The sequence below is a fragment of the Pristis pectinata genome, chromosome 1 (assembly GCF_009764475.1).
Source record: "Pristis pectinata isolate sPriPec2 chromosome 1, sPriPec2.1.pri, whole genome shotgun sequence".
NCBI classification, from domain to species: domain Eukaryota; kingdom Metazoa; phylum Chordata; class Chondrichthyes; order Rhinopristiformes; family Pristidae; genus Pristis; species Pristis pectinata.
Genome location: NC_067405.1, coordinates 87294679 through 87308222, shown reverse-complemented (window position 1 = coordinate 87308222; position 13544 = coordinate 87294679). Strand labels below are relative to the sequence as shown.

General features: G+C 40.5%; 1 protein-coding gene and 1 pseudogene across 2 annotated transcripts in view; both read left to right on the top strand.

Annotated features, from left to right (window-relative positions):
* Positions 1-13544, top strand: part of ccdc135 (coiled-coil domain containing 135) — a 69172-nt gene that overhangs the window by 8935 nt on the left and 46693 nt on the right. The window contains exons 1-2 of one of the 2 annotated variants that reach the window (XM_052023631.1): positions 3167-3230; positions 3381-3555. In XM_052023631.1, the coding sequence (XP_051879591.1) occupies positions 3409-3555 (147 nt within the window). In that variant the 5' untranslated portion in view covers positions 3167-3230; positions 3381-3408. Of the gene's footprint in view, positions 1-3166; positions 3231-3380; positions 3556-13544 lie in introns of those variants that run through there. The other variant, XM_052023621.1, reaches the window with a different exon arrangement.
* LOC127578944 (uncharacterized) lies at positions 4974-5082 on the top strand (annotated as a pseudogene).

Sequence of the window (13544 nt, the reverse complement as noted above, 5' to 3'; positions counted from 1 at the left end):
TGGCTTAGATGGCCACCATAAGTTGCCTCTACTGTGTAAGTGAGTGGTAGAATCGTGTGGGGAATTGTTGAGAATGGAAGAGAATAAACAAAAGGGATTAATGTAGGATTAGCATAAGTGGGTGGTTGATAGTGTGGACTTGGTGGACTGAAGGACCTATTTCCATGCTGTGTCTCTCTATGATTCTATGCCTCTATGAAACAAGGGAGGAAGACACTTAGATATCCCCTTTCTGACTGACCTGTCCTTGAGCAACTCATTTGACTGTGACTTCAGTAAACACAAGTCCAATTCCCCAGTCACCAAATGGCCTACTCCTTATATCGCCTCTTTTGGTGACTATGGCACAAAATCCACTGACCATAGTGCAAAAATAAAAGCCAAAGTTAATATTCCTTAACAAATTTATAAATTAAAGCATGCCAAATGCCACCCATATATCAATTATTTCTTTCTGCTGCATTCCCTGAATGCCTTTCTTTTGTATGGCTTTGCCTATCTTGATGTTCCTAAGCCGCATGAACCTTGTGGCTAAAGTATGACTGGTGGAAGGCCATTGATTTTCAGTTGAGAAGACCACAGATGAAATTGGAGGACAACCTTGCACAGTTCTAGGCCAAGAAACACCAGCTTTATAGGGCACCTTCTCACCCATAGGAACTTGTGGTCTAGGTTATCTGGTGGACAGGTAAAAGCAAGGAACAAACAAGTTCAAGTTCAAGTTTATTGTCATGGGCATACATACCCAGGGTATAAATACCATTGAAAATTAGCTTTTTGCAGCAGCAGCACAATACACTACAAACATAACAAACATAAGGTAACATAAACTTATATTGACATAAATTACACAACAAAATAAGCAAAAATAACCATAACATTATTGTAAATTGAGGGGAATATAGTCCAAGGTAGAAATGGGTTTTTCAGGTCAGTTCAAGAACCTGATGGCAGTGGGGAAGAAGCTGTTGTCGTACCTTGAGGTGTGGGTCTTCAGGCTCCTATACATCCTGCCCAATGGAAGCAATGAGAAGAGGGCATGGCCCAGATTGTGGGGGTCCTTAGTGATGGATGTCACCTTCCTGAGACATCACTCCTTATAGATGTCCTCGATGGTGGGGAGAACTGTACCCATGATGGAACTGGGTGAGTCCACCACTCTCTGTAGCCTCTTGCATTCCTGTGCATTGAAGTTTTCATACTGGGCTGTGATACAACCAGTCAGAATGCTTTCCACTGTACATCTGTAGAAGTTTGTCAGAGTCTTTGATGACGTGCCAAATCTCCTTAATCTTCGAAGAAAGTAGAGATGCTGGGCCACCTTCTTCATGGTTACATCTATGTACTAGGCCCAGGGTAGATCCTCCAAGATGTTGACACCCAGGAACTTGAAGCTGCTCACCCTTTCCACCACAGACCCTTCAATGAGGGTCTTTAGAATGAAGAAATACTTTTGCATTCCTAATAATCTCTACCATAGCAGATTGGTAGACAGCTATGACTCCTTTTGAAGCCTGGTATCCAGTGCCTCACCAACTGCAGACTTCACGTCCAAGATAACCTCTAAATAATACACTGACGTCTGTGCCGATCCTCAGCCAGTTAGTTGCAGCCACCTGTGCTTGTGCACCAGCCAGTCCTGCAAGGGAAAGGGAAGTGTGCTAGTGAGAGATGGCTTTGTGTTTGGGTGACTTGACTATCCTGGATGAAGCAACTTGCAATACGTGGACCTGGGACTTACAGCATTGCAGAATATATGAGGATATAACGGAACATTTGAATGTTGGGTATATTTGGGTCAGAGACTGATGGGAATGCGGTGTCGTGAGCAGTTCCTAAGTGATACACACTAGTGATTTTGCCTTTGCTGATTTTGACTCTATGAATCTTGTTAGGTATGTTGCAGCCTGGACTTGATATAAATTCTCCAACTTTAGCAATTTCCATTGCTCCAAGACTGATTGATCTTCAAGGAACTGTCTGCATCGAGATCCTCAGAGAACTGCTGTGCAGTAGAGCATCTTTTGGTTAATGAAGGCTGCACACTGCAACCATGTAAATGAACAGTCAGCACAATGTTCAGGCATTGTCTGGGTTTGAAGCAACCAGTGCAGATTAAGCCAGCATCATGATCCATTTTTCAGGGTGACTTTTCAATTTAACCCCTCCAAATTCCAAAAAGAATGTTACAAGGCAAAGGATAATGCTAGTGGGACAATAATGAAACAAAAGATTTGCTGACATAAGATATTAATGTCAGTAGCAGAATATTAGCAACAGCTGAGATATGGATGGGAACTGGAACATCAGGGGTAGCCCATGCAATCACAGGGAACATGTAGACTCTACACAGACAGCACTGGAGGTCAGGATTGAACACAGGCCTCTGGCGGCATGAGGCACCACTGTGCTGCCCAGTAGGAGTGATTGGTCCAGGCGTCATGGAGTGAATAGCCGTTTTAGTATGTTGGAGCAGAGCAGGATGGCAAAGATCTGTCTGATTGTGGCATCATGCAACAGGTGGCAGTGATGGCAGAGTATGCATGTTGAATATGGAGGCTGGTTAGATAGAAATTAAAACCCTGCCATATTTCTGAGTGGGATGGGGAAAGATGAGGGCAGAATTGTGGAAAGTAGGTCAGACATAGGTGAGTAGAGCGGTCAGTTAAGGGAAAAGGAATACATCTCAGAAGCACTGGTATGGAAGGTGCATTGTTAAAACACACAGAAAGTCAGAAAGTGAAGTGGGAGGATGTGTGTCAGGATAACGTTGGCAGCCTTATTGTTGATGTTGATTAGCTGCCTATCCACAGAAATGAAGGATGACAAGTCAAGGAAGGGAAGGGAAGGTTCAGATTCAGATTTAGGAGTGAAATATAGGTTGGAAATTGAAAGCAAAGTTAATGAAATTTTTGAGTTCAAGTCAGAAGTAGGAAATGGCATTGATACAGTCATCAGTAAAGCAGAAAAGATGAGAGAAAGGACCTTAGCAGGACTGGGACAAAGAATATTCCACACATCCCATGAAAAGGCAAGCATAGCTCGGACTCAGAAAGGTTCCCATAGCGACTTCTTTTATCTGGAGGAAGTGAGTGAAATCAAAGGAGTTGTTGTTTCTCGTAGGAGCAAGTTCAGACAACCAAAGAAGGCTGGGGTTGGATGGGCAATCATTTGGCTGCTGCTTAAGAAAGAAATACAGGGCCCATAGGCCTTTCTGGTGAAGAAAGAAGGTCATTAAAAGAGATTAAGTGATTATTATCTCATTGCAGTTTGTGATCCTTGAAGCAGTGTACATTTGCTGTGAAGCAATTTTGGATATTTTGAAGACGTGAAAGGCACTCGATAAATAATACTTTCTCTTTCATGTTTTCTTGATGTAGGGACTCTTTGATAGCAGATATAGGTGTCATGAATTACCCACCATCTTATCAGAAAAACACTACTAAAGAACAAGTCATGCTGCAATATGCTGAAAATTTCAGCCAACAGTACAAATATCTGTATCCAGACAGAAAGCCTCTTCTTCTCAGTCCACTCAATGAATGTAAAATTCAGGTATATATTTTCATGAGTACAATATGATAGAAAATTAGATAGAGTGTAATGAATATTGAACTACATTCTTTTGGATTTCTATTTCTAACAAGAGAAGTGTTAAACTTTTATATTCAATTTTGTTCTTTTTTTTGAAAATATTGGTACTTTGTGACAGATAATTCCGGAGTTGCTATTCCATGTTTCTATGAGTCAATATTGTCAATGTTATTGGATGATATGTTGGAAGGTGGAGAGATGGGAACAGGGGAATGTCATTTTATTCTACTCTCATATTTCATCCACAAATTATCAGATGATTTAGCGGAATTAAGAGCAAAAATGCTTGTCAGCATATAATATGCTCAAGTGAAGGGAGGTTCTTCCCCTTTTATTCCATGTCAGAGTCATTGAGGCTTGTTTAATACCTCCGGACTGTCCAACTGACATTCAACATAGGCTCTGTGTCAAATATTAGAACTATAAATATGCCTGAAAAAACATTTATCTAGAGAACGAGGTTACATTAAAACTACAGGTTAATAAGTGATGCAGCATTTCACTCTCTACATTGACCATTAGTTTCTGTTGGAATATCATATGTTGATATGTTACTGGAACTATCTGCCACTGCTTCTGTGGATGTATTACAGCTTTTCCAAAGTCAAAATCAGACTGGGAAATAGGTGAGATTTGGACAGGGCTGAGAAGGGTAATTTTCACTGCTTCCCATCTTACTGAAGATGGATACGGATAATAATCTAAAGTACCTTGGAGTCTTAAGGTACTAAATAAAAGTTGTATTTTAGAATTAATTATATCGACAGGCCACTCAAAATCTAATATAATAAAATGGGATTCATTTCATGTTGAGCTTAACATTACAATGAATTACAATGACTCAACTCAATATTATTTATTATGTACTCTAGGATTTTGATGGCAGAATGGAGGGGTATAAATAATGTAAATAAGAAACAGTTTCCACTGACAACTGTAATCAGAGGACTCTCATGTAATTGGCAAAACGTCTAGTGAAGGAGAGACAATGATTTTGTTTTGCACTGTGAACTAACATCTGACTGAAAGAGTGGGAGAACCTGATTCAATATTATCTTTCAAAGTGGAATTTGATATGGGGAAATATGCAGAGTAGCAGGGAAAGAGCACTGCAGTGGACCAAATTAGATAGCTAAGAGCTGGCACCAGCATGATAAGCCAAATGGCCTCTTCCTATGCCACATGATTCTGAGCTTATTATCAGTGCTTAAAGAATCGATTTGTGCAACTTCCTCTACTGCGCTGTGAAAGGTTCAAATGATTGCCTTTATTGTACATTCTTTTACCTATTATGTGCTTTATTCACATCACTTGCATTTTAAAGCTGAGAACACATGGCAAGATGGTGTGTTAGTAGTACCAGTTGGAAGTACACGTCTGGTGCTTCTTGTTCTTTTTGCTAAGATCAAGTGTAGTATCTGTTTTCATTACTCTAATGTCTGATATGTTCCCAATTTGAGGACCATTTCATTGTGGGGCAGGCTCATTCCAGAATCACCACGAAAGCCACTCCTGCTTTATGATGTGTCCTTATCTGGGCCAAACATCCATATGTAGATCTGTGATCGGCAAACAGATGTAAACATTTCATTGGCAGCAGGCTGAATAGTGGAGACAGTAGCTAAGTTACTGGATGTTCAAATTCCACCAGCGCAGCTGTGGAATTTCAATTCAGTTAATTAAATAAATTTAGTTTTTTTAATTAAAGCCACTTTCATTAATGATGCCCTTGAAACTACAGGATTGTCATAAAATTCCGTCTGGTTCATTAATCCCCCTGAGGGAATAAAATCTGGTGGCTTTACCTGTTTTGATTCTCGATGTTACTTCAGATCCCCAGCAATGTAGCTGACTCTCAATAGCCCTCTGAAAGCCTCACCAGCCTGTTCCATTATATATTAAAATTGCTCTGTTTCAACTGAAAAGGAATAAAATGGATAGACTACTCAACATAAAACTGGGCACTGAATTTAGGCACAGGCAAAATTCCTCCGAGCCCACTTCATCTTACAAAGCCCCCCTCATTTACATTTGGGAACAGGTTACCAAATTGGGAGAACTGTCCAGCAGATTGGTCAAGCAACAGCTTGATATTAGTGGCAAAGGAATTTCCTACTTGACTAATCCAATATATAGACTCAGATTCAGGAAAGAAGAACAACTGTAACTCTTTGTATTTTTATAGCAGTGTTAAAACAGCAAATGGCCAAAGTACTTAACAGGATTATTTTGAAGCAATAAGCCATATAAGGGATTAAGAGGGCAGACGACCAAAAGCTTGATCAAAAGATCAAGGATTTTGTTAGATGAGTAGAGAGAGGCTAAGAGATTTAGGAAGGGAATTCCAGAACACGGAGCCATGGCAACTGAAGCCATGCCTGCCAATGTGGAACAATTACATTTGTGGATGCTCAAGGGTCCAGGAGTGTAGATATATGGAGCTAAAGGAAAGCCAGGAAGAGTCTCAGAAAAAGTACATGTTCTGGATTCAAAAGGAAACTTTAGATCTCTCCTAAATGACAAGTCATGAGACAACCTACGACACTTCTTGGCAGTCAGTTCCACCACTGAGCTGATCTTGATGGACAGACTCAGAGTAATGAAAATATCTGTCACTTTTCTATCAATTTCCTGACATGAGCAGGTGAGAAATCAATAGGTGATCTTCCACTGTTAATAACTCCTGCAACTCTTTGCTGCTACAGGAAATAAATGTGGTCAGGGAGGGGAAGAAAAATGGAGGTGCCTAAAGGAATGTAAGAGTTAAATTGCAATAGAGAAGACAGTACATTTTAAGATAACAGCTGATTAAAAAGATACCACAAGGAATCCCAACATATATTTGGAATGTGTGAATATAAATACAGAAAATGAAATGCTTAGGTTTGTTTGCTGCAGTAGACATCTTGGATTATGATATACTTGCAATAACTGAAACATGGCTCAAAAATGTCAGAACCCTGCACTTAATATTCCAGTATATAAGCTGTCAGGAAAGATAGAAAGGGGAAGAAAAGGTGTGGTGACAGTACTAATTAAGGAGGATACTATAGTGCTGGGAAGAGAGGACATCCTTCAAAGGTCAGGTATAGAATTGTTCTGGTTAGACCCTCCCGGGTGACACGGTGGGAGAATGAGAAGCTGTTGAAAATAAATGTTGTGAATAATTCCATTGAGAACTAGACAATATAACAAGGTGAGTGGAGAAATGAAAATGAGTCTAACAGAGGAAGAGTATGCAAAAAGAATGGCAGTTGACATAAAAGCATAACTCAGAAAGCATATAAATAGTAAGTGGGTAGTAAGAAGAGAGCTAGGGCTAATTAGGAATATTGAAGGTGATCTTTGCAAATGCTGAAACTATAGTTAGAATATGAAATGAGTTCTTTGTAATGGTCTTGACTGCAGCACATTCCACGTGCAAAATGCACTTAAGTTGTTCACCCAGCCAACCCCAGCATCACCTCCCAAACTCGTGACTTCGACTCTACCTTGCCAGCGATGCCCAGAACCCAAAAATGAAATAAAAAAGAGGAATCTGTCATAATCTACCTGGGAAGGAAGACAGCAGAAATACTGGATAGGTGAAAATTGATAAGGAAGAGGTACAAGAAAGGGTGGCTATGTTTAAAGTGGGATGATTCCCAGGTTGCTTTAGGAGATTGGGGCAAAGTTTGAAAAAGGGCTTACTACAATCTTTCAATCCTCCCTCGATACAAGGGAGATGTCAGAGGACTGCACCACCTTTGATTCAAAATGGGGCAAAAGGACATGCCAGGTAACTACAGATCTGTCAGCTTAACTATGGTTGTGGAGAAGTTTTTCGAAAAAATTGTCAACAGTCATGTTAATAAACACTTGGAATGGTTTGAGTTAATGAAGGAGAGCCAGCATGGATCCGCTAAAGGCAAATGTGTTGGATGAACCTAATTTAATTATATTGATGAGGTATTATGGAAGGTTGCTGAAGGAAATAAGTTCCATCCTTTGAATTAATACATATCATCTACATGGATCTTATAGAGATGTTTGATAGAGTTCCATACAAAAGGCTGATTAGCAAAATTGAGGATATGAAATTAAAGGGTCTCTCGCATTGTGGTTAGAAAATTGGCTTAAAGGCCAAAAGCATATAATGGTGGTTAATAACAAACTGATGGAGGAACTCAGTGGGTCAGGCAGCATCTGTGGAGGTACAGGGTTGGTCGACACTTCAAGACCCTGCATGTAAACAATGGTGTTCCCCGAGGGTTGGTGCTGTAAAGACTACTTTTTTGAGGTATAACTTAGACATGTGGGATAAAATTTCTAAATTTGTGGATGAAGTGTGCTAAATAATGAGGAGGAAGAAGACTTAGAAAAGACTGTTAAATGGACAGACAATTGACAGATTAAATTCGATGCAGAAAACAGTGAGCAGGAATAACCTGTGTGAATCTCTATTCAATCTGTTTATCATTTAAAACTCTTTAATTACATCAGTTCTCAACACCTAACCTAAAAGGAACACGTCCAGATTTTGCAACCTGCCCTTACAGTTTAACTCATTAAGTCCTGATATAATTCTTCTGCTGCTGCACTCTATCACTTGCCCTCAGTCAAAATATCATGATAGATGAGTTTATGTAAAACAATAATGAAACAACAAATTTCTCAGATTAATAGGAAAGATAGGTGGGTAGGCAGAGGGGGTGGTGTGGCCCTGATGGTTAGTAATGATATAAAATCAATAGAGAGAAGGGACATAGGGTCAGAAGAAGTGGAGTCCTTATGGGTGGAGCGAAGGAGTGGCAAGGGTAAAAGGACAATAATAGCAGCTATATATAGGCCCCCAAACAACAGCCGGGATGTGGACTATAAGTTACAGCTAGAAATTAAAAAGTGTGTCAGAGAGACAACGTCAAGATAATTATGGGGGATTTTAACAGGAAGGTGGATTGGGAAAGCCAGGAAGGCAGTGGATCTCAGGAGAGCGAGTTTGTGGAGTGTCTATGGGATGGCTTTTTGGAGCAACTTGTTGATGAGCCCACCAGGGGATTGGCTGTTTTGGATTGGATGCTGTATAACGAACCAGAGGTAATTAGGGAACTAAGGTAAAGGAACCATTAGGAACTAGCGATCATAATATGATTGAGTTCATTTTCAAATTTGAAAAGGAGAAGCTGATATCAGATGTGTCAATATTTCAGTGGAACAAAGGAAATTACAGTAGCATGAGAGAGGAGCTGGCCCAAATTGATTGGAAAAGTAAGCTAGTTGGAGGGACGGCATAGCAGAAATGGATGAAATTTCTACAAGAAATAAGGAAAATGCAGGATAGATATATTCCAAGAAAAAAGATTATGAATGGAAAAATAGCACAAATGTGGATAACGAGAGAGGCGAAGGCTAAAATAAAAGCAAAAGGGAGGGCATACAAGGAAGCAAAAATTAGTGGAAAACAGAAGACTGGGAAAATTTTAAAAACTTACAGAAAGAAACTAAGAAGGTCATTAGGAAAGAAAAGATGGATTATGAAAGGAAATTGGCAGATAGCATTCGAAAAGATACTAAGAGTTTTTTTAAATATATGAAGAGTAAAAGAGAGACATGGGTTGATATAGGACCAATTGAAAACGGTGCGGGAGAGATTATAATGGATAACAAAGAGATGGCAGAGGAACTATTTTGCATCAGTCTTCACTGTGGAGGACATCAGCAATATACCTGATAGTCAGGGGTCTCGGGATAGAACTGAGTTCAGTTAAGATTACTAGAGAGAAGGTGCTAGGGAAGCTAAATGGACAAAAGACAGATAAGTCTCCCGGACCGGATGAGGTGCACCCCGAGTTCTGAAGGAGGTGGCTTTAGAGATTGCGGAGGCATTGGTGATAATTTTCCAGGAATCAACAGACTCTGGCATGGTCCTGGAGGACTGGGGGGTCGCAAATGTAGTTCCACTGTATAAGAAAGGAGGGAGGCAGCATAAAGGAAATTACAGACCTATTAGTCTGACATCGGTGGTGGGAAAGTTATTGGAATCAATCCTCAAGGATGAGGTTATGGAATACCTAGAGGTGCAAGGCAAGATAGGTCCTAGCCAGCATGGTTTCATGAAGCCTGACCAACCTATTGGGATTTTTTTGAGGAAATCTCAGTTGGGTGGATAAGGGAGAGGCTGTGGATGTTGTGTATTTAGACTTTCAAAAGGCCTTCAAGAGGTCGATTAATAAGATGAGAGCTCATGGAATAAAGGTAGGATATTAGAATGGGTGGAGCATTGGCTGGTAGGCAGAAAGCAAAGGGCGGGAATAAAGGGATCCTGTTCTGGTTGACTACCAGTTACTAGTGGTGTTCCACAGGGGTCGGTGTTGGGGCCACTTCTTTTTACTTTGTACATTAATGATTTACTCCATAATGGTTTTGTGGCTAAGTTTGCAGATGACACCAAGATAGGTGGAGGAGTAGGGAGTATTGAAGAAACAGGAAGGTTACAGAGAGACTTAGATAATTTAGGAGAATGGGCAAAGAAATGGCAGATGAGATTCAATGTTGAGAAATGTGCAGTTGTACACTTTAGAAAAAGAAATAAACAGGCAGATTATTATCTCGATGGGGAGAAAATTCAAAGTACAGAAGCACAAAGGGACTTGGGGGTACTCATGCAGGATACCCTAAAGGTTAACCACCAGGTCAGATCGGCGGTAAAGAAAGCGAATGCTACGTTGGCATTCATTTTGAGAGGTATAATGTATAAAAGTAAGGATGTGTTGATGAGGCTCTATGGGGCACTGGTGAGGCCTCATTTGGAATACTGTGAGCAGTTTTGGGCCCCTTATCTTAGGAAGGATGTACTGATGTTGGAGAGGGTTCAGAAAAGATTTACGAGGATGATTCCCGGAATGAAAGGGCTTATGTATGATGAGCGTTTGTTGGCTCTTGGACTGTACTCACTGGAGTACAGAAGAATGAGAGGGGACCTCATAGAAACATTTAGAATGTTAAAAAGACTGGACAGAGTAGATGTGGCTAAGCTGTTTCCCTTGGGGGTGAGTCCAGGACTAGAGGGCACAATCTTAGAATTAGAGGGTACCGGTTTAAAACAGAAATGTGGAGAAATTTCTTTAGCCAGAGGGTAGTGAAATTATGGAATTCTTTGCCACGTACAGCTGTGGAGGCCCAATCATTGGGGGCGTTTAAGGAGGAGATTGATAGGTATCTAATTAGTCAAGGTATCAAGGGATATGGGGATAAGGCCGGAAATTGGGGCTAGATAGGAGTAGTTTTAGTTTAGCCCATGGAGCAGACTGGATGGGCCGAATGACCTACTTCTTCTCCCTTGTCTTGTGATCTTGTGATCTAGATCTACTAGAAACAGAGGAAAGGAAATGGAGAAAATAATGGGACATAATTAAGATAAAAATTAAAGACCTGATTGGGCAATTGTTTGAGAATGAGGAAGACTGTTTGTATCCTTGATGTTATATTTCACCTCAAGAAGAACTTCCAAATGCTTCTATCAACTGTACTGCTTTTGTCCACCTCAGAAACATCTCCCAGTCAATCTTGTCCCAGCTTACCTGCTGGTGAAACCCTGATTAATACTTTCATCACCTAAGAATTTGACTTTTCCAACACATTATTGCATTATCTATCAACATAAACCCTGCTGCCACTGTCCAAACTTACACTAAATTCCATCCATCTATTATGCTTGTGCTTGTGGACTTATGCTGGTTGGCTTCAGTCGTTCACCTCTCTCAGAGATGTTTTGGATTCTTGAACATGCACTATTATATTTTCTCCACCAGTGGAGGTCATGTCTAGAGATGTAAAGGCCCTAAGCTCTTAAATTCTATCTATAATCTTCTCTATACTTCTATATCTTCTTTCCTCCTTTAAAGCAATCCTTAAAATCTACCTCTTTGACTGTGTTTTTGGACATCTGTCCTCATATGGCTTGATTTCAAATTTTGTTCAGTTAATACTTCTATGAAGAGTCCTAGGGCATTTTGTTAAAGGCAGCATATAAATAAGTTGTTATTATATTTAGAAATACCAAAAAGAGCTCTAAGTTTAATATAAATGTAACTTTTTTTCACTGGCTTGATCTCAGCAGTGTTCCAGAGATTGATCGTCAATTCTTGGAGACTGCAGGACAATCCTGGATGGTATACAACCCTATTGCCAGCCTGGCAGTAGAGGAGCATAACAAAAAGCTAAAAACTGAGAAGGATGAGCAAACTAAGCCCTGGGGAGAAAGGGCTCAATTTTAAAGTCCATCCAATGTTTAATTCCTCTCCCGTGTATAAAAAAAGAATCATGAATGATTTCTTCTTCATTGTAAATTTACCTTTGGAAGTGCAATTCCCCTTATTACCAAATGGGTGAAGATTTTTCACAGAGCAACATAACAAATTACTTTTTGACTCCAAGCAGCCTGAGACAATAGACCTGACTGATCTCACACCTCTTACTGATTGGTTATGAAATCTTCTCAGTTTTGCCTTACAACCAACTGACTTTTAAATTACTTTTCCAGCTCAATTTCACAACCTCTCTGGGGAGTAAATGGATGCATCAGAACTTTGCTGTTCTGTAACATTCTGATAATAGTCCAAAGTTGTTTTCTGATTAAAGCATTATCCCCTTGCTGAATCAGTTCTCTGATGATGATGAACACAGAATATGTGGGAAACCATTCAGCCAGATCTGATGGCATCTTTGGAGCAGATCTGAAGTTAAAGTCACAGGTTGGACATCAGAACGGACAAAAGTTAGAGATGTGGCAGTTGAGTCTTGGGAAAAAGTAAGGGTGGGGAGGTGGCTAGTAGGGAGAAAATGTTGTGGCGTTCTGGTGGTGATGTTTTAGTCTTTCTTCATGTTATATATTCTCTTCAGCACAGTACAGATCCATTTAGACATGCAAAGAAGATTCTTAAGGGTCATTTTGGAGAAGATGCTGTTAGGATGTTTCCCTCAGGTTGGTGAATCTAGAACTAGGGAGCATTGTCGTGGGATATATAAGATGAGGAATTTCTTCTCCCGGGGTTATGAATCTCAGAGTTTCTCTATCCCAGAGAAACATGGATGTTGAGTCATTGAGTATATTTGAGGTTGACACAGGTGGATTTTTGGTCTGTAGGGAATTAAATGTAATGGGATCAGTCTGGAAGTGGAGTTGAAGTCAGCCATGAGTTTATATTTCTTATTTATTTATGGTGTTATGAGAATCTAGTCTTTAATCATTTTCATTCAGGGAGCTATACTGGAATATAATTACAACAAAGTGAGGAACAACCTGGGTGCTGTAATATAACTGAGGAGTGCATGCTTGTGCAAAGACATGGAATACAACTTCAGAAGGCTCAGCCACTGGAGGCAGAGTCCTAGTTAAGTGGCATGTGAAGACAGTGTCTTTGTCTTTGATGAAATCAATTTGTATATTTATCTGGCTAAAATCCTTGACTGTGGCCAGATTTAGCTCTGAGTTCATGCACAGGATGAACTCTCTGACAAGGCACAGGACAAGCTCTTAGCAGACAGACAGGTGTGGAACTATATGCCATGGGAAACTTAGGCTTCCTGGCCAGAGACAGAAATGGCTTTCTTGGCAGGACAGAATGTGGTCTCTGTGCAGGGTAGTTTGAGGTTGCTCTTCTGGACAAAATATTGTCTCTGTGTGAGGCTGAAGAAGTCTCTGGCCATGGGTAGACTAGGAGCTCCAGCAATGGGTAGACTGGGAGCTCTGGCCATTGGTAGACTAAGACCTGTGGAAGGGGTAGACTGAGGTCTCTGGCTATGGTTGGCAGCCACTCTAGCCAAGGGGAGACAGGGTGCTCTGTCCAAGGATAGAACAAACATTCTAGCCAGGTATAGAATGAACACTGGCCATGGGTTGACCGAACACTCTGGCCAAGGGTATACTGAGCACTCTGGCCAAGGGTAGATTGGGTGATAATGGTATACTG